The 22,231-nt window shown below is 44.0% G+C and overlaps 1 protein-coding gene and 1 long non-coding RNA gene across 6 annotated transcripts; both read left to right on the top strand.

Moving 5' to 3' along the window:
• Positions 1-2,298: 2,298 nt before the first annotated feature.
• Positions 2,299-20,161, top strand: LOC124112377 (cell wall protein DAN4-like). 5 transcript variants are annotated; one of them, XM_048383403.1, is made up of 8 exons: positions 2,299-2,458; positions 2,660-2,838; positions 3,729-3,903; positions 3,979-4,055; positions 4,907-4,999; positions 16,688-17,173; positions 17,704-17,791; positions 18,043-20,161. In XM_048383403.1, exons 2-8 carry the CDS (start codon positions 2,775-2,777, stop codon positions 19,025-19,027), a joined length of 1,968 nt encoding a protein of 655 aa, XP_048239360.1. In that variant the 5' UTR covers positions 2,299-2,458; positions 2,660-2,774; the 3' UTR covers positions 19,028-20,161. The 5 variants fall into 5 exon arrangements, with proteins under 5 accessions (XP_048239360.1, XP_046328418.2, XP_048239361.1 ...); XM_046472462.2 differs by having other exon boundaries at positions 3,729-3,942; positions 4,018-4,055; XM_048383404.1 differs by lacking the exon at positions 4,907-4,999 and having other exon boundaries at positions 3,729-3,942; positions 4,018-4,055.
• Positions 20,162-20,849: 688 nt separating this feature from the next.
• Positions 20,850-21,698, top strand: LOC125372776. Its single transcript, XR_007218233.1, has 2 exons — positions 20,850-21,149; positions 21,194-21,698. It is a non-coding gene; the product is annotated as an uncharacterized LOC125372776 (long non-coding RNA).
• The last annotated feature ends 533 nt before the right edge of the window (positions 21,699-22,231 follow it).

The raw sequence follows: 22,231 nt of genomic DNA, 5'->3' as shown, positions 1-22,231 counted from the left end.
TAAATCTGAATTTTTTCAAGTGGATCAAATGTATTGGTGCCCCAAATATCTGCACCGCATAATAAAATAGGCTTAATCTTTACATCAAATATTCTAAAGAATATGTCATAAGACATGCACCCAAGTTTATTTAGTGATCTTAAAATTTCATAATGTGCTAATTTACCTTTTTGGCAGGTGTATTTCACTGTTTTTATCATATTCATATTTGAGTAAAACACAACACCCAAATATTTATAGTGTTTTAATATTTCGACATTTTGGTTATTAAAAGTCCATCGTTCGTGTTTTTTCAAAATTCCATATTTTCTAAATACCACTATTTTTGTTTTGTCTAAATTAACTGTCAATTTCCATTTGTTGCAATACTTATTGGGAGTATTTAATTGGTTTTGTAAACCTGAAATCGTATCTGAAAACAATACAATATCATCTGCAAATAAAAGTATCAACAATTCTATATATTCAGGATAATGTTTTGCACCTCTAATGTTTTCGTTGTCTCAAGTATGAACGAGTTCGTTTATATACAGAGAAAATAATAAAGAGCTTAAAACACACCATTGTTTTAAACCTATGTGAGATTCAAATATATCTGAAAATTTCCCATCAGACTTTACGGTGTTTCTAACCTTTTCATACACAGATTTAATAGCATTAAACATATTTCCTTTCAGACCTATGTGTTCCAAGAGATATAATACATATTTTGTATCTACGGAATCAAACGCTTTAATGTAACTGGTTCCTATGTAAAACCATTTAAGGATTGACTGTATTTGTTTCGGTTCATTGGGGTATGAATCGACAAACCGATGTGCAAACATCTGTATGAATCGACAAACCGAGGTGCAAACATCTGTAGGAATCGACAAACCGATGTGCAAACATCTGTAGGAATCGACAAACCGATGTGCAAACATCTGTAGGAATCGACAAACCGATGTGCAAACATCTGTAGGAATCGACAAACCGATGTGCAAACATCTGTAGGAATCCGCTAAGCGATCTTACAAAAGTTTGCACATCGGTTTTCGATTATTGCCTCAATGAACCGAAAAGAAATACACAGTCAATAATTAAATCCGACAACGTAAACATGTTGTATCTACAATAGTTTAACCAAAAACAGTTGTATATATGAAAGCAGACAAGAATTACGAGATTGATAAACATTCTAGGTGTAGGAATACATACTGTGGCGTGTCATTAATCAGGTGATTGTTTTATTTATTCACATATCTTGACACGCATATGTAGCAAAGCGTGGAGTCATATTGTCAGCTTGCTGACGGGGTTAACCTCTTTGGTCATGTGGACAAGGCGTCCGACCTCGGATCAGAAGGTCCGTGGTTCGAATCCAATCATGGGATTCCCGTCAATCAAGGGAAGAGGCGAGAAGAACTGCAACAGTCAGACGGGAACAAATATGTCCGGGGGAAGGCGGCTGTTTCAAATGACATGATCAGATACTGCCAGTTCCAAACATTAGTTCCCTGAAAACGGGAAGACACAGTTGGAAAAAATGCTTGTTAGAATTGAAACCCGATGACATGAAAGTTGTGGAACCGAGGCGAGCGGGAAGAAAACATGCTAAATGCCCTGTGCGGTAGTGGTGAGGTGGTCGGAGTTGTGCCTAGAGTAACACTGCTACTACTAATGAATGAGTACCCTTTATCAGAGATTTTGCTATTGGCGCTTTTACTTACAGTGGGTGAGATCTGGGACAATAGTCTAGTCGAATGAAGTCTATGTTTATGCGGGAAGGGGCATGTCTTGCATTGTTTGCTTGTGGCTGTACACCCTAATCAGCCCTATCACGAATATGAAAATATGTAGTCTGAGCCCAACATACATAGACTGCCGCACCAGGTGACGAGGATGGATCCCTGTGTGATTAGGACCTACTCTGACGCAGAATTCCACGGGTTTTCTACCCATATTGGAGGTCGGATCTGTGTCTTAGGCGTGATGATGATAACGCTGGTGTTGATGATCATACGATGTTCCTGATGGCGTTATCTATCCATCTAGTGAGTGAGTATGGTTTTACGCCGCTTTTAGCAATTTGCCAGCAATATCACGGCGGGGTACACCAGAAATGGGCTTCAGACATTGTACCAATGTCGAGAATCGAACCCGGGTCTTCGGCGTGACGAGCGAACGCTTGAACCACAAGACTATGCGAAAGCCCCCCGATCGATCTAGAATTAAGTCGCCATGATAATCGCAGGGTAAAAACCCAGCAACATGGCAAGCGCTCGGTCTTCCTCCTACATCCACGTGACCAGGAAAACTCACACCCGGTAGTATGTAATGGATCTGATACGCATCAGTGACGCTGGAACCATACTCGGAATTTCATACACAAAATAACCAGCACTTTTGAATGTATGTTTTGAGGACAGTATCTGGCTGGAGATAGTTGCTGCAGCAGGTGACACTTGACACTCACGTTGTAAGTACATCAACAGGACTATATACTACAGTCTGATCAAGTCAATAGACATGTGCATTTTGGGCATGGGCGTTTAGGTTTAAGTGCATAAAATTTAAATATTGACAATTGTAGTCGACGATTTATAAAATCGCACAGTATGAATATGTAGACAAAAGTGGATATTTTGTGTGACATGTCTCTTCAATTCTCGTTTTTCAGCGCCTGATACCTAACGTGCATCCTACCAAGAGCTGACGCGATGAGCACAGGGTCTCCAAAACTAGGCGTACATCCGACAACGACATCCGGGTCCCTCTCGTAGAGTTGGGTCATCATGGCAACATTCAAAATGTTCCTATTTGTTGCCATAGCTGCCCTGTTCCCGGAATGCAATGCATGTAAGTGACACCTACCTACCTACCTACCTACCTACCTACCTACCTACCTACCTACCTACCTACCTACCTACCTTCCTACCTACCTACCTTCCTACCTACCTACCTACCTACCTACCTACCTACCTACCTACCTACCTACCTACCTACCTTCCTACCTACCTACCTACCTACCTACCTACCTACCTACCTACCTACCTACCTACCTACCTACCTGGTAGCCCATGGCACGTTGAGCGTGATGACGGATTCTCAAGTCTATTTCAATTCAGTTTTGTTAAAATTTTCATTTTTTACAATTAGCTCCATATCGTAAAGGTTCATCATGTGTGATAGAATCAATCATTTTACAGTCACTATCACTTAAATATCCATTGGTATGTATATTTTATTATTAATATAGGCAATTATCACAGTAATTGATACATAGATATATGTATCGATACATGTATAATTGACTATAAATTGACCAAGCTGTATGTTTAGCGTTCATGTTTCTATAGACCTTAAAAGAATAGGCCACGCCCACTAGGGGACTACTGTTTTCTGATTGGTTGATACTAGCGTGGTCGGGGCCCGTGTTGCGTTAGTGCTGATGTCGCTGATTTCGTATCGTTGTCTACAATGTCTTTGGTGTTGATTAAATTAGAATTCTCTGAAATTATTAATATTGACTAATTTGTTGATACACTTCAACATATTTGTTTGCTTATCAGAAGGCTTATACACCGCGTGCTGGGCACCGGCCTTTACTGTTATACGTCCATAAACACGAACACATATGGAAGTCCGTCCTGAACATAATTCTGAAACGATGTTAAACAAAGGGGATGAAGGATTATGTTGACTTTTCCTCTGTGTTACATCGACAACTTCGACCTCTTTATCTGCAGCGGCAACACCACCTACCACTACGCCGATATCTGCACCAACAACGACGCCTACCACTATGCCGACATCTGCATCATCAACGTCAGCTACCACTACGCCGACAACATCTGCATTAACAACGTCACCTACCACGACGCGAACATCTGCATCAACAACGTCACCTACCACTACGCCGACATCTGCACCAACAACGTCACCTACCACTACGCCTACAACATCTGCATCAACAACGTCACCTACCACTACGCCGACATCTGCATCAACAACGTCACCTACCACTACGCCTACAACATCGGACATTGTTCCATCGGCATCAACATCAATAACATGTATGATATTATATGTAAACAGTGTTACTTACGTTAGATCGGTTTCATTGAACTTTGATAAGTAGCTTGGACAACATGGTGTGTGCCCCGGGTGTTCCTGGCCGCAGCAACATGGCCCATGCTGGTGCCCCGGGGTAAATCCCTTCCCCACTGCAGCACAGTGAACCAAAGACAGTACTCCGTCAGAATCAGTGAAACGTTCTCTCTCTTCTGGTGAGGTGTAAATGGGGTTTAACGTCGCGTCCAAGATTATTGCACTTATGTAGCGACGTGCATGCACGTGTGTGTGTGGCTGCTTGTACTAGTCCGGACAGATGCCGATTTATAGTGCTAGCCCACTGAGATACCATGCCGCAGTTTAACATGAATACCACAATCAGACACAGTATACTGACTCCGAGCCGACCAGTACTTGTTTTAGCCCCTTAATGCAGAGCGCCAGACAGGGTAACAACAAGTACCATATTTTAAGTCTTTTGGTATGACGCGACCGGGGATCGAACCTACGACCTTCCGCTCTCCGGGCGGACGCTCAACCACTAGACTACAGAGGCGGTCCTCTTCTTAAGTTATGAGTGAGTGAATATGGTTTTACGCCGCTTTTAGCAATATTCCAGCAATAACACGGCGGGGGACACCAGAAATGGGCTTCACCACTTTACCCATGTCGGGAATCGAGCCCGGGTCTTCGGCGTGACGAGCGAACGCTTTAACCATTAGGCTACCCGACCGCCCCCTTCTGAAGTTAAAATGTACAGTTGTATCGCTGTGTGATCTAGACGTCCATATGGCCCTTTACTTCTGTTTCATCCGCACATCAATTCCAATCAAATCATTCTTCATTCTGGCAGATTCATCAACCACAGAACAGTCTATTTCTTCCTCGACTGCGTCAGCCGTGTCCTCATCAGCTCCGACAACGACATCAGGGCCGTCTGAGTCAGGTACAAACCACAGGCAGACCTGACATCTCGAGGAATGCCTCACACAAACTAAATGTGTCCCCAGTCTGAAATGAATACCCATATGCCACAGCACATTACTATGAATCCGTTAATCACTGTTGCTGTTGTTGTAACGTTCAGGACTATGGGTGGTCCAATGGTATCCGCAGAGTTGCGTCCCTTAGTTGTCCGGATCCGCTAGCCTTGGGTTGAATCTCAGATAGATTCGTCTCGATCAGGATCCGTCCATTTTCCTTCTGTCATTTACTGACTCTATGTTGCAAGCTGTCGAGGCTTGTACAGTGACTGGCGCGGTCTGAAGACATCTGTCATTTACTGAGTCTATGCTGCAAGCTGTCGAGGCTTGTACAGTGACTGGCGTGGTCTGAAGACATCTGTCATGTACTGACTCTATGTTGCAAACTGTCGGGGCTTGAACAGTGACTGGCGTGGTCTGAAGACATCTGTCATTTACTGACTCTATGTTGCAAGCTGTCGAGGCTTGTACAGTGACTGGCGTGGTCTGAAGACATCTGTCATGTACTGACTCTATGTTGCAAGCTGTCGTGGCTTGTACAGTGACTGGCGTGGTCTGAAGACATCTGTCATGTACTGACTCTATGTTGCAAGCTGTCGTGGCTTGTACAGTGACTGGCGTGGTCTGAAGACATCTGTCATGTACTGACTCTATATTGCAAGCTGTCGTGGCTTGTACAGTGACTGGCCATGGCGTGGTCTGAAGACATCTGTCATGTACTGACTCTATGTTGCAAGCTCTCGATGCTTGTACAGTGACTGGCGCGGTCTGAAGACATCTGTCATGTACTGACTCTATGTTGCAAGCTGTCGAGACTTGTACAGTGACTGGCGTGGTCTGAAGACATCTATCATGTACTGACTCTATGTTGCAAGCTGTCGAGGCTTGTACAGTGACTGGCGCGGTCTGAAGACATCTGTCATGTACTGACTCTATATTGCAGGCTGTCGATGCTTGTACAGTGACTGGCATGGTCTAAAGACATCTGTCATGTACTGACTCTATGTTGCTAGCTGTCGTGGCTTGTACAGTGACTGGCGTGGTCTGAAGACATCTGTCATGTACTGACTCTATGTTGCAAGCTGTCGAGACTTGTACAGTGACTGGCGTGGTTTTAAGACATCTGTCATGTACTGACTCTATGTTGCAAGCTGTCGAGACTTGTACAGTGACTGGTGTGGTCTGAAGACATCTGTCATGTACTGACTCTATGTTGCAAGCTGTCGATGCTTGTACAGTGACTGGCGTGGTCTGAAGACATCTGTCATGTACTGACTCTATGTTGCAAGCTGTAGATGCTTGTACAGTGACTGGCGTGGTCTGAAGACATCTGTCATGTACTGACTCTATGTTGCAAGCTGTCGATGCTTGTACAGTGACTGGCGTGGTCTGAAGACATCTGTCATTTACTGACTCTATGTTGCTAGCTGTCGGGGCTTGAACAGTGACTGGCGTGGTTTTAAGACATCTGTCATGTACTGACTCTATGTTGCAAGCTGTCGAGACTTGTACAGTGACTGGCGTGGTCTGAAGACATCTGTCATGTACTGACTCTATAATGCAAGCTGTCGATGCTTGTACAGTGACTGGCGTGGTCTGAAGACATCTGTCATGTACTGACTCTATGTTGCAAGCTGTCGAGGCTTGTACAGTGTCTGGCGTGGTCTGAAGACATCTGTCATTTACTGACTCTATGTTGCAAGCTGTCGTGACTTGTACAGTGACTGGCGTGGTCTGAAGACATCTGTCATTTACTGACTCTATGTTGCAAGCTGTCGTGGCTTGTACAGTGACTGGCGTGGTCTGAAGACATCTGTCATTTACTGACTCTATGTTGCAAGCTGTCGTGGCTTGTACAGTGACTGGCGTGGTCTGAAGACATCTGTCATGTACTGACTCTATGTTGCAAGCTGTCGTTGCTTGTACAGTGACTGGCGTGGACTGAAGACATCTGTCATGTACTGACTCTATGTTGCTAGCTGTCGGGGCTTGTACAGTGACTGGCGTGGTTTTAAGACATCTGTCATGTACTGACTCTATGTTGGAAGCTGTCGTGGCTTGTACAGTGACTGGCGTGGTCTGAAGACATCTGTCATGTACTGACTTTATGTTGCAAGCTGTCGAGGCTTGTACAGTGACTGGCGTGGTCTGAAGACATCTGTCATGTACTGACTCTATGTTGCTGGCTGTCGGGGCTTGTACAGTGACTGGCGTGGTTTTAAGACCCCTGTCATGTACTGACTCTATGTTGGAAGCTGTCGTGGCTTGTACAGTGACTGGCGCGGTCTGAAGACATCTGTCATGTACTGACTCTATGTTGGAAGCTGTCGTGGCTTGTACAGTGACTGGCGTGGTCTGAAGACATCTGTCATTTACTGACTCTATGTTGCAAGCTGTCGTGGCTTGTACAGTGACTGGCGTGGTCTGAAGACATCTGTCATTTACTGACTCTATGTTGCAAGCTGTCGTGGCTTGTACAGTGACTGGCGTGGTCTGAAGACATCTGTCATGTACTGACTCTATGTTGCAAGCTGTCGTGGCTTGTACAGTGACTGGCGTGGTCTGAAGACATCTGTCATGTACTGACTCTATGTTGCAAGCTGTCGAGGCTTGTACAGTGACTGGCGTGGTCTGAAGACATCTATCATGTACTGACTCTATGTTGCAAGCTGTCGAGGCTTGTACAGTGACTGGCGCGGTCTGAAGACATCTGTCATGTACTGACTCTATATTGCAAGCTGTCGATGCTTGTACAGTGACTGGCATGGTCTAAAGACATCTGTCATGTACTGACTCTATGTTGCTAGCTGTCGTGGCTTGTACAGTGACTGGCGTGGTCTGAAGACATCTGTCATTTACTGACTCTATGTTGCAAGCTGTCGTGACTTGTACAGTGACTGGCGTGGTATGAAGACATGTGTCATGTACTGACTCTATGTTGCATGCTGTCGAGACTTGTACAGTGACTGGCGTGGTTTTAAGACATCTGTCATGTACTGACTCTATGTTGCAAGCTGTCGATGCTTGTACAGTGACTGGCGTGGTCTGAAGACATCTGTCATGTACTGACTCTATGTTGCAAGCTGTAGATGCTTGTACAGTGACTGGCGTGGTCTGAAGACATCTGTCATGTACTGACTCTATGTTGCAAGCTGTCGATGCTTGTACAGTGACTGGCGTGGTCTGAAGACATCTGTCATTTACTGACTCTATGTTGCTAGCTGTCGGGGCTTGAACAGTGACTGGCGTGGTTTTAAGACATCTGTCATGTACTGACTCTATGTTGCAAGCTGTCGAGACTTGTACAGTGACTGGCGTGGTCTGAAGACATCTGTCATGTACTGACTCTATGTTGCAAGCTGTCGAGGCTTGTACAGTGTCTGGCGTGGTCTGAAGACATCTGTCATTTACTGACTCTATGTTGCAAGCTGTCGTGACTTGTACAGTGACTGGCGTGGTCTGAAGACATCTGTCATTTACTGACTCTATGTTGCAAGCTGTCGAGGCTTGTACAGTGACTGGCGTGGTCTGAAGACATCTGTCATGTACTGACTCTATGTTGCAAGCTGTCGTTGCTTGTACAGTGACTGGCGTGGTCTGAAGACATCTGTCATGTACTGACTCTATGTTGCTAGCTGTCGGGGCTTGTACAGTGACTGGCGTGGTGTTAAGACATCTGTCATGTACTGACTCTATGTTGGAAGCTGTCGTGGCTTGTACAGTGACTGGCGTGGTCTGAAGACATCTGTCATGTACTGACTCTATGTTGCAAGCTGTCGATGCTTGTACAGTGACTGGCGTGGTTTTAAGACATCTGTCATGTACTGACTCTATGTTGCAAGCTGTCGTGGCTTGTACAGTGACTGGCGTGGTCTGATGACATCTGTCATGTACTGACTCTATGTTGCAAGTTGTCGATGCTTGTACAGTGACTGGCGTGGTCTGAAGACATCTGTCATGTACTGACTCTATGTTGCTAGCTGTCGTGGCTTGTACAGTGACTGGCGTGGTCTGAAGACATCTATTATTTACTGACACTATTCTGCAAGCTGTCGTGGCTTGTACAGTGACTGGCGTGGTCTGAAGACATCTGTCATGTACTGACTCTATGTTGCAAGATGTCGTGACTTGTACAGTGACTTGCGTGGTCTGAAGACATCTGTCATGTACTGACTCTATGTTGCAAGCTGTGGAGACTTGTACAGTGACTGGCGTGGTCTGAAGACATCTGTCATGTACTGACTCTATGTTGCTAGCTGTCGTGGCTTGTACAGTGACTGGCGTGGTCTGAAGACATCTGTCATGTACTGACTCTATGTTGCAAGCTGTCGTGGCTTGTACAGTGACTGGTGTGGTCTGAAGACATCTGTCATGTACTGACTCTATGTTGCAAGCTGTCGAGACTTTTACAGTGACTGGCGTGGTCTGAAGACATCTATCATGTACTGACTCTATGTTGCAAGCTGTCGAGGCTTGTACAGTGACTGGCGTGGTCTGAAGACATCTATCATGTACTGACTCTATGTTGCAAGCTGTCGAGGCTTGTACAGTGACTGGCGCGGTCTGAAGACATCTGTCATGTACTGACTCTATATTGCAAGCTGTCGATGCTTGTACAGTGACTGGCATGGTCTAAAGACATCTGTCATGTACTGACTCTATGTTGCTAGCTGTCGTGGCTTGTACAGTGACTGGCGTGGTCTGAAGACATCTGTCATTTACTGACTCTATGTTGCAAGCTGTCGTGACTTGTACAGTGACTGGCGTGGTATGAAGACATGTGTCATGTACTGACTCTATGTTGCATGCTGTCGAGACTTGTACAGTGACTGGCGTGGTTTTAAGACATCTGTCATGTACTGACTCTATGTTGAAAGCTGTCGAGACTTGTACAGTGACTGGTGTGGTCTGAAGACATCTGTCATGTACTGACTCTATGTTGCAAGCTGTCGATGCTTGTACAGTGACTGGCGTGGTCTGAAGACATCTGTCATGTACTGACTCTATGTTGCAAGCTGTAGATGCTTGTACAGTGACTGGCGTGGTCTGAAGACATCTGTCATGTACTGACTCTATGTTGCAAGCTGTCGATGCTTGTACAGTGACTGGCGTGGTCTGAAGACATCTGTCATTTACTGACTCTATGTTGCTAGCTGTCGGGGCTTGAACAGTGACTGGCGTGGTTTTAAGACATCTTTCATGTACTGACTCTATGTTGCAAGCTGTCGAGACTTGTACAGTGACTGGCGTGGTCTGAAGACATCTGTCATGTACTGACTCTATAATGCAAGCTGTCGATGCTTGTACAGTGACTGGCGTGGTCTGAAGACATCTGTCATGTACTGACTCTATGTTGCAAGATGTCGAGGCTTGTACAGTGTCTGGCGTGGTCTGAAGACATCTGTCATTTACTGACTCTATGTTGCAAGCTGTCGTGACTTGTACAGTGACTGGCGTGGTCTGAAGACATCTGTCATTTACTGACTCTATGTTGCAAGCTGTCGAGGCTTGTACAGTGACTGGCGTGGTCTGAAGACATCTGTCATGTACTGACTCTATGTTGCAAGCTGTCGTTGCTTGTACAGTGACTGGCGTGGTCTGAAGACATCTGTCATGTACTGACTCTATGTTGCTAGCTGTCGGGGCTTGTACAGTGACTGGCGTGGTTTTAAGACATCTGTCATGTACTGACTCTATGTTGGAAGCTGTCGTGGCTTGTACAGTGACTGGCGTGGTCTGAAGACATCTGTCATGTACTGACTCTATGTTGCAAGCTGTCGATGCTTGTACAGTGACTGGCGTGGTCTGAAGACATCTGTCATGTACTGACTCTATGTTGCAAGCTGTCGTGGCTTGTACAGTGACTGGCGTGGTCTGATGACATCTGTCATGTACTGACTCTATGTTGCAAGTTGTCGATGCTTGTACAGTGACTGGCGTGGTCTGAAAACATCTGTCATGTACTGACTCTATGTTGCTAGCTGTCGTGGCTTGTACAGTGACTGGCGTGGTCTGAAGACATCTATTATTTACTGACTCTATTTTGGAAGCTGTCGTGGCTTGTACAGTGACTGGCGTGGTCTGAAGACATCTGTCATGTACTGACTCTATGTTGCAAGATGTCGTGACTTGTACAGTGACTTGCGTGGTCTGAAGACATCTGTCATGTACTGACTCTATGTTGCAAGCTGTGGAGACTTGTACAGTGACTGGCGTGGTCTGAAGACATCTGTCATGTACTGACTCTATGTTGCTAGCTGTCGTGGCTTGTACAGTGACTGGCGTGGTCTGAAGACATCTGTCATGTACTGACTCTATGTTGCAAGCTGTCGTGGCTTGTACAGTGACTGGCGTGGTCTGAAGACATCTGTCATGTACTGACTCTATGTTGCAAGCTGTCGAGACTTTTACAGTGACTGGCGTGGTCTGAAGACATCTGTCATTTACTGACTCTATGTTGCAAGCTGTCGTGGCTTGTACAGTGACTGGCGTGGTCTGAAGACATCTGTCATGTACTGACTCTATGTTGCAAGCTGTCGTGGCTTGTACAGTGACTGGCGTGGTCTGAAGACATCTGTCATGTACTGACTCTATGTTGCAAGCTGTCGTGGCTTGTACAGTGACTAGCGTGGTCTGAAGACATCTGTCATTTACTGACTCTATGTTGCAAGCTGTCGTGACATGTACAGTGACTGGCGTGGTCTGAAGACATCTGTCATGTACTGACTCTGTGTTGCAAGCTGTCGAGACTTGTGCAGTGACTGGCGTGGTCTGAAGACATCTGTCATTTACTGACTCTATGTTGCAAGCTGTCGTGGCTTGTACAGTGACTGGCGTGGTCTGAAGACATCTGTCATTTACTGACTCTATGTTGCAAGCTGTCGTGGCTTGTACAGTGACTGGCGTGGTCTGAAGACATCTGTCATTTACTGACTCTATGTTGCAAGCTGTCGTGACTTGTACAGTGACTGGCGTGGTCTGAAGACATCTGTCATGTACTGACTCTATGTTGCAAGCTGTCGAGACTTGTGCAGTGACTGGCGTGGTCTGAAGACATTTGTCATTTACTGACTCTATGTTGCAAGCTGTCGTGACTTGTACAGTGACTGGCGTGGTCTGAAGACATCTGTCATGTACTGACTTTATGTTGCAAGCTGTCGTGGCTTGTACAGTGACTGGCGTGGTCTGAAGACATCTGTCATCTACTGACTCTATGTTGCAAGCTGTCGAGGCTTGCACAGTGACTGGCGTGGTCTGAAGACATCTGTCATGTACTGACTCTATGTTGCAAGCTGTCGAGGCTTGTACAGTGACTGGCGTGGTCTGATGACATCTGTCATGTACTGACTCTATGTTGCAAGCTGTCGAGACTTGTACAGTGATTGGCGTGGTCTGAAGACATCTGTCATGTACTGACTCTATGTTGGAAGTTGTCGATGCTTGTACAGTGACTGGCGTGGTCTGAAGACATCTGTCATTTACTGACTCTATGTTGCAAGCTGTCGAGGCTTGTACAGTGACTGGCGTGGTCTGAAGACATCTGTCATTTACTGACTCTATGTTGCAAGCTGTCGAGACTTGTACAGTGACTGGCGTGGTCTGAAGACATCTGTCATGTACTGACTCTATGTTGCAAGCTGTCGATGCTTGTACAGTGACTGGCGTGGTCTGAAGACAGTTGTCATTTACTGACTCTATGTTGCAAGCTGTCGATGCTTGTACAGTGACTGGCGTGGTCTGAAGACATCTGTCATTTACTGACTCTATGCTGCAAGCTGTCGAGGCTTGTACGGTGACTGGCGTGGTCTGAAGACATCTGTCATGTACTGACTCTATGTTGCAAGCTGTCGAGGCTTGTACAGTGACTGGCGTGGTCTGAAGATATCTGTCATCTACTGACTCTATGTTGCAAGCTGTCGAGGCTTGCACAGTGACTGGCGTGGTCTGAAGACATCTGTCATGTACTGACTCTATAATGCAAGCTGTCGAGGCTTGTACAGTGACTGGCGTGGTCTGAAGATATCTGTCATGTACTGACTCTATGTTGCAAGCTGTCGTGGCTTGTACAGTGACTGGCGTGGTCTGAAGACATCTGTCATGTACTGACTCTATGTTGCAAGCTGTAGATGCTTGTACAGTGACTGGCGTGGTCTGAAGACATCTGTCATTTACTGACTCTATGTTGCTAGCTGTCGGGGCTTGAACAGTGACTGGCGTGGTTTTAAGACATCTGTCATGTACTGACTCTATGTTGCAAGCTGTCGAGACTTGTACAGTGACTGGCGTGGTCTGAAGACATCTGTCATGTACTGACTCTATAATGCAAGCTGTCGATGCTTGTACAGTGACTGGCGTGGTCTGAAGACATCTGTCATGTACTGACTCTATGTTGCAAGATGTCGAGGCTTGTACAGTGTCTGGCGTGGTCTGAAGACATCTGTCATTTACTGACTCTATGTTGCAAGCTGTCGTGACTTGTACAGTGACTGGCGTGGTCTGAAGACATCTGTCATTTACTGACTTTATGTTGCAAGCTGTCGAGGCTTGTACAGTGACTGGCGTGGTCTGAAGACATCTGTCATGTACTGACTCTATGTTGCAAGCTGTCGTTGCTTGTACAGTGACTGGCGTGGTCTGAAGACATCTGTCATGTACTGACTCTATGTTGCTAGCTGTCGGGGCTTGTACAGTGACTGGCGTGGTTTTAAGACATCTGTCATGTACTGACTCTATGTTGCAAGCTGTCGTGGCTTGTACAGTGACTGGCGTGGTCTGAAGACATCTGTCATGTACTGACTCTATGTTGCAAGCTGTCGATGCTTGTACAGTGACTGGCGTGGTCTGAAGACATCTGTCATGTACTGACTCTATGTTGCAAGCTGTCGTGGCTTGTACAGTGACTGGCGTGGTCTGAAGACATCTGTCATGTACTGACTCTATGTTGCAAGTTGTCGATGCTTGTACAGTGACTGGCGTGGTCTGAAGACATCTGTCATGTACTGACTCTATGTTGCTAGCTGTCGTGGCTTGTACAGTGACTGGCGTGGTCTGAAGACATCTATTATTTACTGACTCTATTTTGCAAGCTGTCGTGGCTTGTACAGTGACTGGCGTGGTCTGAAGACATCTGTCATGTACTGACTCTATGTTGCAAGATGTCGTGACTTGTACAGTGACTTGCGTGGTCTGAAGACATCTGTCATGTACTGACTCTATGTTGCAAGCTGTGGAGACTTGTACAGTGACTGGCGTGGTCTGAAGACATCTGTCATGTACTGACTCTATGTTGCTAGCTGTCGTGGCTTGTACAGTGACTGGCGTGGTCTGAAGACATCTGTCATGTACTGACTCTATGTTGCAAGCTGTCGTGGCTTGTACAGTGACTGGCGTGGTCTGAAGACATCTGTCATTTACTGACTCTATGTTGCAAGCTGTCGAGACTTTTACAGTGACTGGCGTGGTCTGAAGACATCTGTCATGTACTGACTCTATGTTGCAAGCTGTCGTGGCTTGTACAGTGACTGGCGTGGTCTGAAGACATCTGTCATGTACTGACTCTATGTTGCAAGCTGTCGTGGCTTGTACAGTGACTGGCGTGGTCTGAAGACATCTGTCATGTACTGACTCTATGTTGCAAGCTGTCGTGGCTTGTACAGTGACTGGCGTGGTCTGAAGACATCTATCATTTACTGACTCTATGTTGCAAGCTGTCGTGACTTGTACAGTGACTGGCGTGGTCTGAAGACATCTGTCATGTACTGACTCTGTGTTGCAAGCTGTCGAGACTTGTGCAGTGACTGGCGTGGTCTGAAGACATCTGTCATTTACTGACTCTATGTTGCAAGCTGTCGTGGCTTGTACAGTGACTGGCGTGGTCTGAAGACATCTGTCATTTACTGACTCTATGTTGCAAGCTGTCGTGGCTTGTACAGTGACTGGCGTGGTCTGAAGACATCTGTCATTTACTGACTCTATGTTGCAAGCTGTCGTGACTTGTACAGTGACTGGCGTGGTCTGAAGACATCTGTCATGTACTGACTCTGTGTTGCAAGCTGTCGAGACTTGTGCAGTGACTGGCGTGGTCTGAAGACATTTGTCATTTACTGACTCTATGTTGCAAGCTGTCGTGACTTGTACAGTGACTGGCGTGGTCTGAAGACATCTGTCATGTACTGACTTTATGTTGCAAGCTGTCGTGGCTTGTACAGTGACTGGCGTGGTCTGAAGACATCTGTCATCTACTGACTCTATGTTGCAAGCTGTCGAGGCTTGTACAGTGACTGGCGTGGTCTGAAGACATCTGTCATGTACTGACTCTATGTTGCAAGCTGTCGAGACTTGTACAGTGATTGGCGTGGTCTGAAGACATCTGTCATGTACTGACTCTATGTTGGAAGTTGTCGATGCTTGTACAGTGACTGGCGTGGTCTGAAGACATCTGTCATTTACTGACTCTATGTTGCAAGCTGTCGAGGCTTGTACAGTGACTGGCGTGGTCTGAAGACATCTGTCATTTACTGACTCTATGTTGCAAGCTGTCGAGACTTGTACAGTGACTGGCGTGGTCTGGAGACATCTGTCATGTACTGACTCTATGTTGCAAGCTGTCGATGCTTGTACAGTGACTGGCGTGGTCTGAAGACAGTTGTCATTTACTGACTCTATGTTGCAAGCTGTCGATGCTTGTACAGTGACTGGCGTGGTCTGAAGACATCTGTCATTTACTGACTCTATGCTGCAAGCTGTCGAGGCTTGTACGGTGACTGGCGTGGTCTGAAGACATCTGTCATGTACTGACTCTATGTTGCAAGCTGTCGAGGCTTGTACAGTGACTGGCGTGGTCTGAAGATATCTGTCATCTACTGACTCTATGTTGCAAGCTGTCGAGGCTTGCACAGTGACTGGCGTGGTCTGAAGATATCTGTCATGTACTGACTCTATGTTGCAAGCTGTCGAGGCTTGTACAGTGACTGGCGTGGTCTGAAGATATCTGTCATCTACTGACTCTATGTTGCAAGCTGTCGAGGCTTGCACAGTGACTGGCGTGGTCTGAAGATATCTGTCATGTACTGACTCTATGTTGCAAGCTGTCGTGGCTTGTACAGTGACTGGCGTCGTCTGTCATTTACTTCATCAAAGAACTCTGGGGCCTATGTGCAATGTCGATTTTCCGTCTACCTTTTGTATCGCAGCCATGTATCTACACTCTACACACTTGTTTTACAATAAGCAAATGGACCACTAATTCTAATACGTGAAGACTGTGATTATTTAACAGTTGTCGTAAAGTCTAACAAACTGATGCCCTCATAGATATGTTTCAGTTGAGAAGACATGTCATCGGTTGACATTGTAATAACTTCAGGTAACATTGTGATTACATCTGCTAACAAGGTTATTAGGTTAGTTTACATGTTATATCTTCAGGTAACATTGTTATTACATCTGCTAACATGTTTATTACATCAGTGTACATGTTATATCTTCAGGTAACATTGTAATTACATCTGCTAACATGGTAATTACATCAGTTTACATGTTATAACTTCAGGTTACATTGTTATTACATATGCTAACATGTTTATTACATCAGTTTACATGTTATAACTTCAGTTGATACGTTATATATTCTGTTAACGTGGTAATTACAGCAACCAGTAACGTTCCGCCTGGTCCATCTTCAACTACACCCATAACGCCCACCCTCAGTAACAGTTCATCTGACGTATCAACCCCTTCAAAACCAACATCAACCGGACAGTCAGCAACGACAGATGCATCAACCACTTCAACACCATCGACAGACCTGAAGTCCACGACCTTATCAACGGACGCAACGTCGACAATGGCATCAACGACTTCTAAAATATCCTCCTCCACGAGAACGCAATCTGCTACATCGGTCAAATCCACAACAACATCTTCACAGTGGTCTACTTCGACTACATCCCCGTCAGTGACTGCAACACCGACCACAGCGGGCAGCTCCACTGGAGGGCCTCACTCTTCATCAGCAACTACATCAGCATCTACACTCCATGCAACAACATCACAGTTGACAGCCACACCTGGGACGACTTCATCAACTACGTCATCAACTACGGATAAATCGGGAGAACAAATCATTGATAGGATAGGTGAGACAAAAAGACGATTACCACTTAGAATATGACCACGCTATTTTATTTACATGGGTTTTTTTATCCGTTTATTTTTAGCAGCTTAAACTAATAACAAAATGTAAAATCGAAATATTTTGATACAAAGATGACCAAAAAAACGGTTCTAATGATGTTTGCAGTGGCGTGAAACCGCACTATGATTGATTGATGAAATTGCCAGGCGGTAGGTCACTTCGTAAAACGCCCCCTAAAACTAGAGTAGTGTGTTAAGGTATTCAGCAACTCACAGCTGCAGTGCGTCGCCACCCCGTGTCCGAGTGAGTGGTTAATGATTCACTGGACTATCAGCTATTGCTGTGTTTGTGATGTTCACACAGAAATGTTTGACAGGATCGTTTTGACACACAACTATATAACCAGTATGACTATGTATAAAATGTTTTTTTGGACTAGCTGAACATCTAAGTTTGGAGGAATAAATGCCAGTTAGAAACATAGATTGAGTTGCTTACATGAATGACGACATTACGCCTTTCTGTTGTCAGATGACTCCCTGGTGACGATAGTTGTGGCGTCTGGGGTCGCGGTGGCGAGTGTCGTCGTGGCCGGTGTTGTCATTATTGTATTTTGCAGGTAAAAGAACACTTTGCATTAAGATCCAAAGAGAGAGAGAGAGAGATGAGAGAGAGAGAGAGAGAGAGAGAGAGAGAGAGAGAGAGAGACACACACACAGAGAGTCAGAGAGAGAATACATGTATACAAATGTGTCTATATCATAAATCCGGTTGGGAAATTGTCTGTGGGTGGTGTTGGTTGTCACACAATAGTTACTTGACTTGGAGAGATTCATATTATTTACATAATCTTTCTTGCGGTTTCATTAGGAGGAGAAGAGCCAAGTCCAAGCCAAGCCTCGAAGAAAGCTTCATATATGAAAATTCCACTATCGGTCGCACTGAACGCTCGGCGTCTATCGTGACACTGACTGGCGTCAAGAATGGTGTGTCGGGAACTAACTGCTGGGAAATAGACCTTGCTTTCTTCGTCGCCACAGAGGTTGAGGAATCTGCCAAACTGAAAGTAGATCAATCCCAACCGGAGAAGTCAACTCACGCGGGAAGCAGGACTGAGACTCGAGACAGCGAGAACACGGGACTTAAAACTTCTTCACACTCTGTGACCAGAGATAGTCAGGCTGGTAGTCAGGCTCCGATAAATGATCAGCCCAAGACAGATGGCCAGGAAACGCTAAAGGATCAGCCCAAGACAGATGGCCAGGAGACGCTAAAGGATCACACTAAGACAGATGGCCAGGAGACGCTAAAGGATCACACTAAGACAGATGGCCAGGAGACGCTAAAGGATCAGCCCAAGACAGATGGCCAGGAAACGCTAAAGGATCAGCCCAAGACAGATGGCCAGGAAACGCTAAAGGATCACACTAAGACCAATGGTCACGCCAATACAGGACGTCCAGGTGCGAGAGACGGTCAAGTCAAAGCAGAGGGCCATGGGGCGAGAGATAGCCAAACAAAAGTTGATATACAAGCCAAGAAAGATGAAAAGAAAGATGATCTTACAAAGATAGACGAGCAAGCTGTGGCTAATGGTCAGGCTACGAAAAATGGTCAAGCTGACGTAGATAGCCGAGCTACGGTAGTTGACAAAGAAGAGATAGGTGGACGAGCTGAACAAAATAAACAAGGTACGGGAGATGACCACAGTTCAGGAGATGACCAAGAAATGAGAGACGATCAACTGAAGAAAAACGATGAAGCAGCTGATGACAGAGGATGTCCACAGGACAAACAGAGTTCAAAACCAGATGCTTTCAGGATGAGAGCTGGCATGGTTAAAGTGTTTCCATGAAAGAGGATCATCATTCGTAAATTTGTGTTTTTACGACTTACGTCTCGCGTCTGACCAGGCTGACGTGAGTTGCCCTTGACACGGGACGACACCTGGAATAATTAGTGCAGACTATGTGTGACCTGGTTACAATGGACATTACTCGGACTTTACAAATACATCTTTCGTTTGTACCTGCATATGCAAAAACTAAGCACCACGGCAATCCGATTTTATGCATTCAGGGAGGAAGTTAAACATTTCCATTTCCATAAAAGGATCCTCGACAACGAGCAGTGAACTACGATATTGTAATACGTAATGTACGTGCAAAAAATCTTTAAAATTGTTTTATCATCACTTTGGGATTTTTCCCAACGCCTGGATATAACTGAAATCCAATTCAAAGAAGCGTTGATCTAAATTCCTTCACTCGCTGACAATATGTATTAAGTATGTTCCACTTCACCCAGTGGTTTGTTTGAAGTAAAACAATGGGTCTGTGTGTCTGCATCTCAATTCAACATCCGTGTCGGATCGGGTTGCGGCTGCAGGAGGAAAGTGACGGTGGTTCGTGCCTTCAGCTTCCTTATGCAACATTGTCCACAGCTTGTTTAACCAGCTGGGCGTTTCCCTTAATTCAACGAACCACGCCTTTGTAAATACTATTAGGTTTTATGACGTTTCCACCTTTTATCCACCATAGATATGAATTACACGCATATGTGTTGTACATCTGATATCGGGGCGTAGTCTGTGCTGGTATCATAAACTGAAACATTATGCCATATTTTTCCTCACACGCATGTATGTAAAACTCTTAATTGAAAGGGTTTACTGATAAAAATAATATTCATTTCATGTATCAATGTACCAGAAAATGCATTAGCGGTGAATATAGAATGTGTACATAAAGGTACTGATAGCGAGAAAGATTTATAATGTTTGTTGCCCTAAAAACTTTCCACTGTGTTCATAGGTTTGTAATATGAACGATTTAGATATATGTTTACAGTTTGTGAAAAATGACATAGCAATCTGTAGAATAACGTGAATGTTATTGAGGTAACTTTTTACCATTCATATATTCAAATACAGAGTTGGGGAGTATGCTTTAAGCCACTTTTACCAATAAACCATCAAAAGCACACACAACCAATGTTATTAGTGCTTAGAGAGATTACTGTGAGATGCAGTGCCGCCCAGAACGTGGCCTCCCGCTTCACCCGGGTTGTTGACATATGGTTTATTCCCAGTTATAATTAAGTAAGTATATTCCAATGCAACGAAGGTTATATGTAAGTTTATTCCAGGGAAGGTTTTATGTAAGTATATTCTTAGGAAGGTTAAGTAAGCGTATTCCATGTTATAAGCAAGAATATTCAAAGTTATTAGTTACTTTATTTGAAGGAAGATTGAAGTAAGTGTATTCCAAAGAGGGTTATAAGAATGTTTATTCCAACCTATAAGTATATATATATTCCAACTTATTGGTAAGTATATTCCAAGGAGGGTTAGAAGTAAGTATATTCCAACTTATAAGAAAGTATATTCCAACTTATAAGTGAGTGCATTCCAAGTTATTAGTAAGTATATTCCAAAGAAGGTTATAAGTAAGTATATTCTAAAGGTTATAAGTAGGTATATTTCTGGTAATTAGTTTGTATGTTCCATGTTATAAGTAAGTATATTCCAGGTTATGAGCAAATATATTCAAAGGAGGTTTATAAGTAAGTACATTCAAAATTATAAGTAGTAATTACATTCTAAAGAAGGTTATAAGTAAGTATATTACAAGTTATAAGTAATTATATTCTAGGGTAGGTTATAAGTAAATATATATTCCAGGTTATAAAAATGTTTATTCCAAGTTATGAGTAAGTATATTCTAAGGAAGGTTACAAGTAAGTATATTACAAGTTTTATGCCACAATATTCTAGGGTAGGTTTTAAGTAAATATATTCCAAGGAATGTCACAAGTAAGTATATTCCAAGTTATAAAAAAGTTTATTCCAAGTTATGAGTAAGTATATTCCAAGGAATGTCACAAGTAAGTATATTCCAAGTTATAATTAAGTATATTCAAAGGAAGGTGATAAGTAAGCATATTACAAGTTTTAAGTAGCTTATTATATGGGTAAGGTTATTCCAAGTTATAAGTAAGAATATTCCAAGTTATAAGTAAGTTTATTCCAAGTTATAAGTAAGTATATTCCAAATTATAAGTAAGTTTTTTCCAAGTCATATACCAAGTTATAAGTAAGTATATTCCAAGTTAAAAGTAAGAACACATTTCGTATTTTAAAAACGCTTCTTTCTCAAGCTTTATCGACATAAAAAACAATTCCTAGACACATGTTGGTCTGTGAACATCCTGAAATACAGCGTAGTTTATCACTGAAGATTTCAATATTCGTGGATGTTTCGGAACCTCTGAATTAAAAACGCAGTGAGAATATATCCCAATTGTTTCACTCACGTCTGAATATACTTTAATTGAATCAAAATATAAGCCAGGATATTATTTGAAGGTTTGTAGAAAGTGAAGTGTTTCTTTAAGGGCGCATCGGCCGATCATCCGAGCAGCCTATAAACCCTAATTGATGTGAAATATTAAAATATACACAGTTGACCAGACCATTCGATTCAAATTATTTGATGTTATGTATCGAATAAAAAGTGGTTGTCCGATTTGCTTGTTGTTAAACGCTGCACTCAGCAATAGTCCAGCTATATGAAAACGGCATGAAAATAATCGCGTCTGGACCAGTCAATCGAATAAAACGCTAAACTACATCATGCGAGAACTTGACAGAAAGTTCCAGCATAAGGACTAGAACCCATTCACAGGTGGAGATGCTGACCAATGTACAGCCGAGAGCAAGGATGAGGAGTCCATAACACCGTTATTTACGTTACCTGTCATTATACGTCAAGGTCTACTTTACCTGTCATTATACGTCAAGGTCTACTTTACCTGTCATTATACGTCAAGGTCTACTTTACCTGTCATTATACGTCAAGGTCTACTTTACCTGTCATTATGTGTCAAGGTCTACTTTACCTGTCATTATGTGTCAAGGTCTGCTTTACCTGTTATTATACGTCAAGGTCTACTTTACCTGTCATTATACGTCAAGGTCTACTTGACCTGTCATTATACGTCAAGGTCTGCTTTACCTGTCATTATGTGTCAAGGTCTGCTTTACCTGTTATTATACGTC

Source organism: Haliotis rufescens, unplaced genomic scaffold (assembly GCF_023055435.1).
Source record: "Haliotis rufescens isolate VD_foot unplaced genomic scaffold, xgHalRufe1.0.p SCAF_48, whole genome shotgun sequence".
Taxonomy (NCBI): domain Eukaryota; kingdom Metazoa; phylum Mollusca; class Gastropoda; order Lepetellida; family Haliotidae; genus Haliotis; species Haliotis rufescens.
This window is presented reverse-complemented; position numbering and strand designations above follow the sequence as displayed.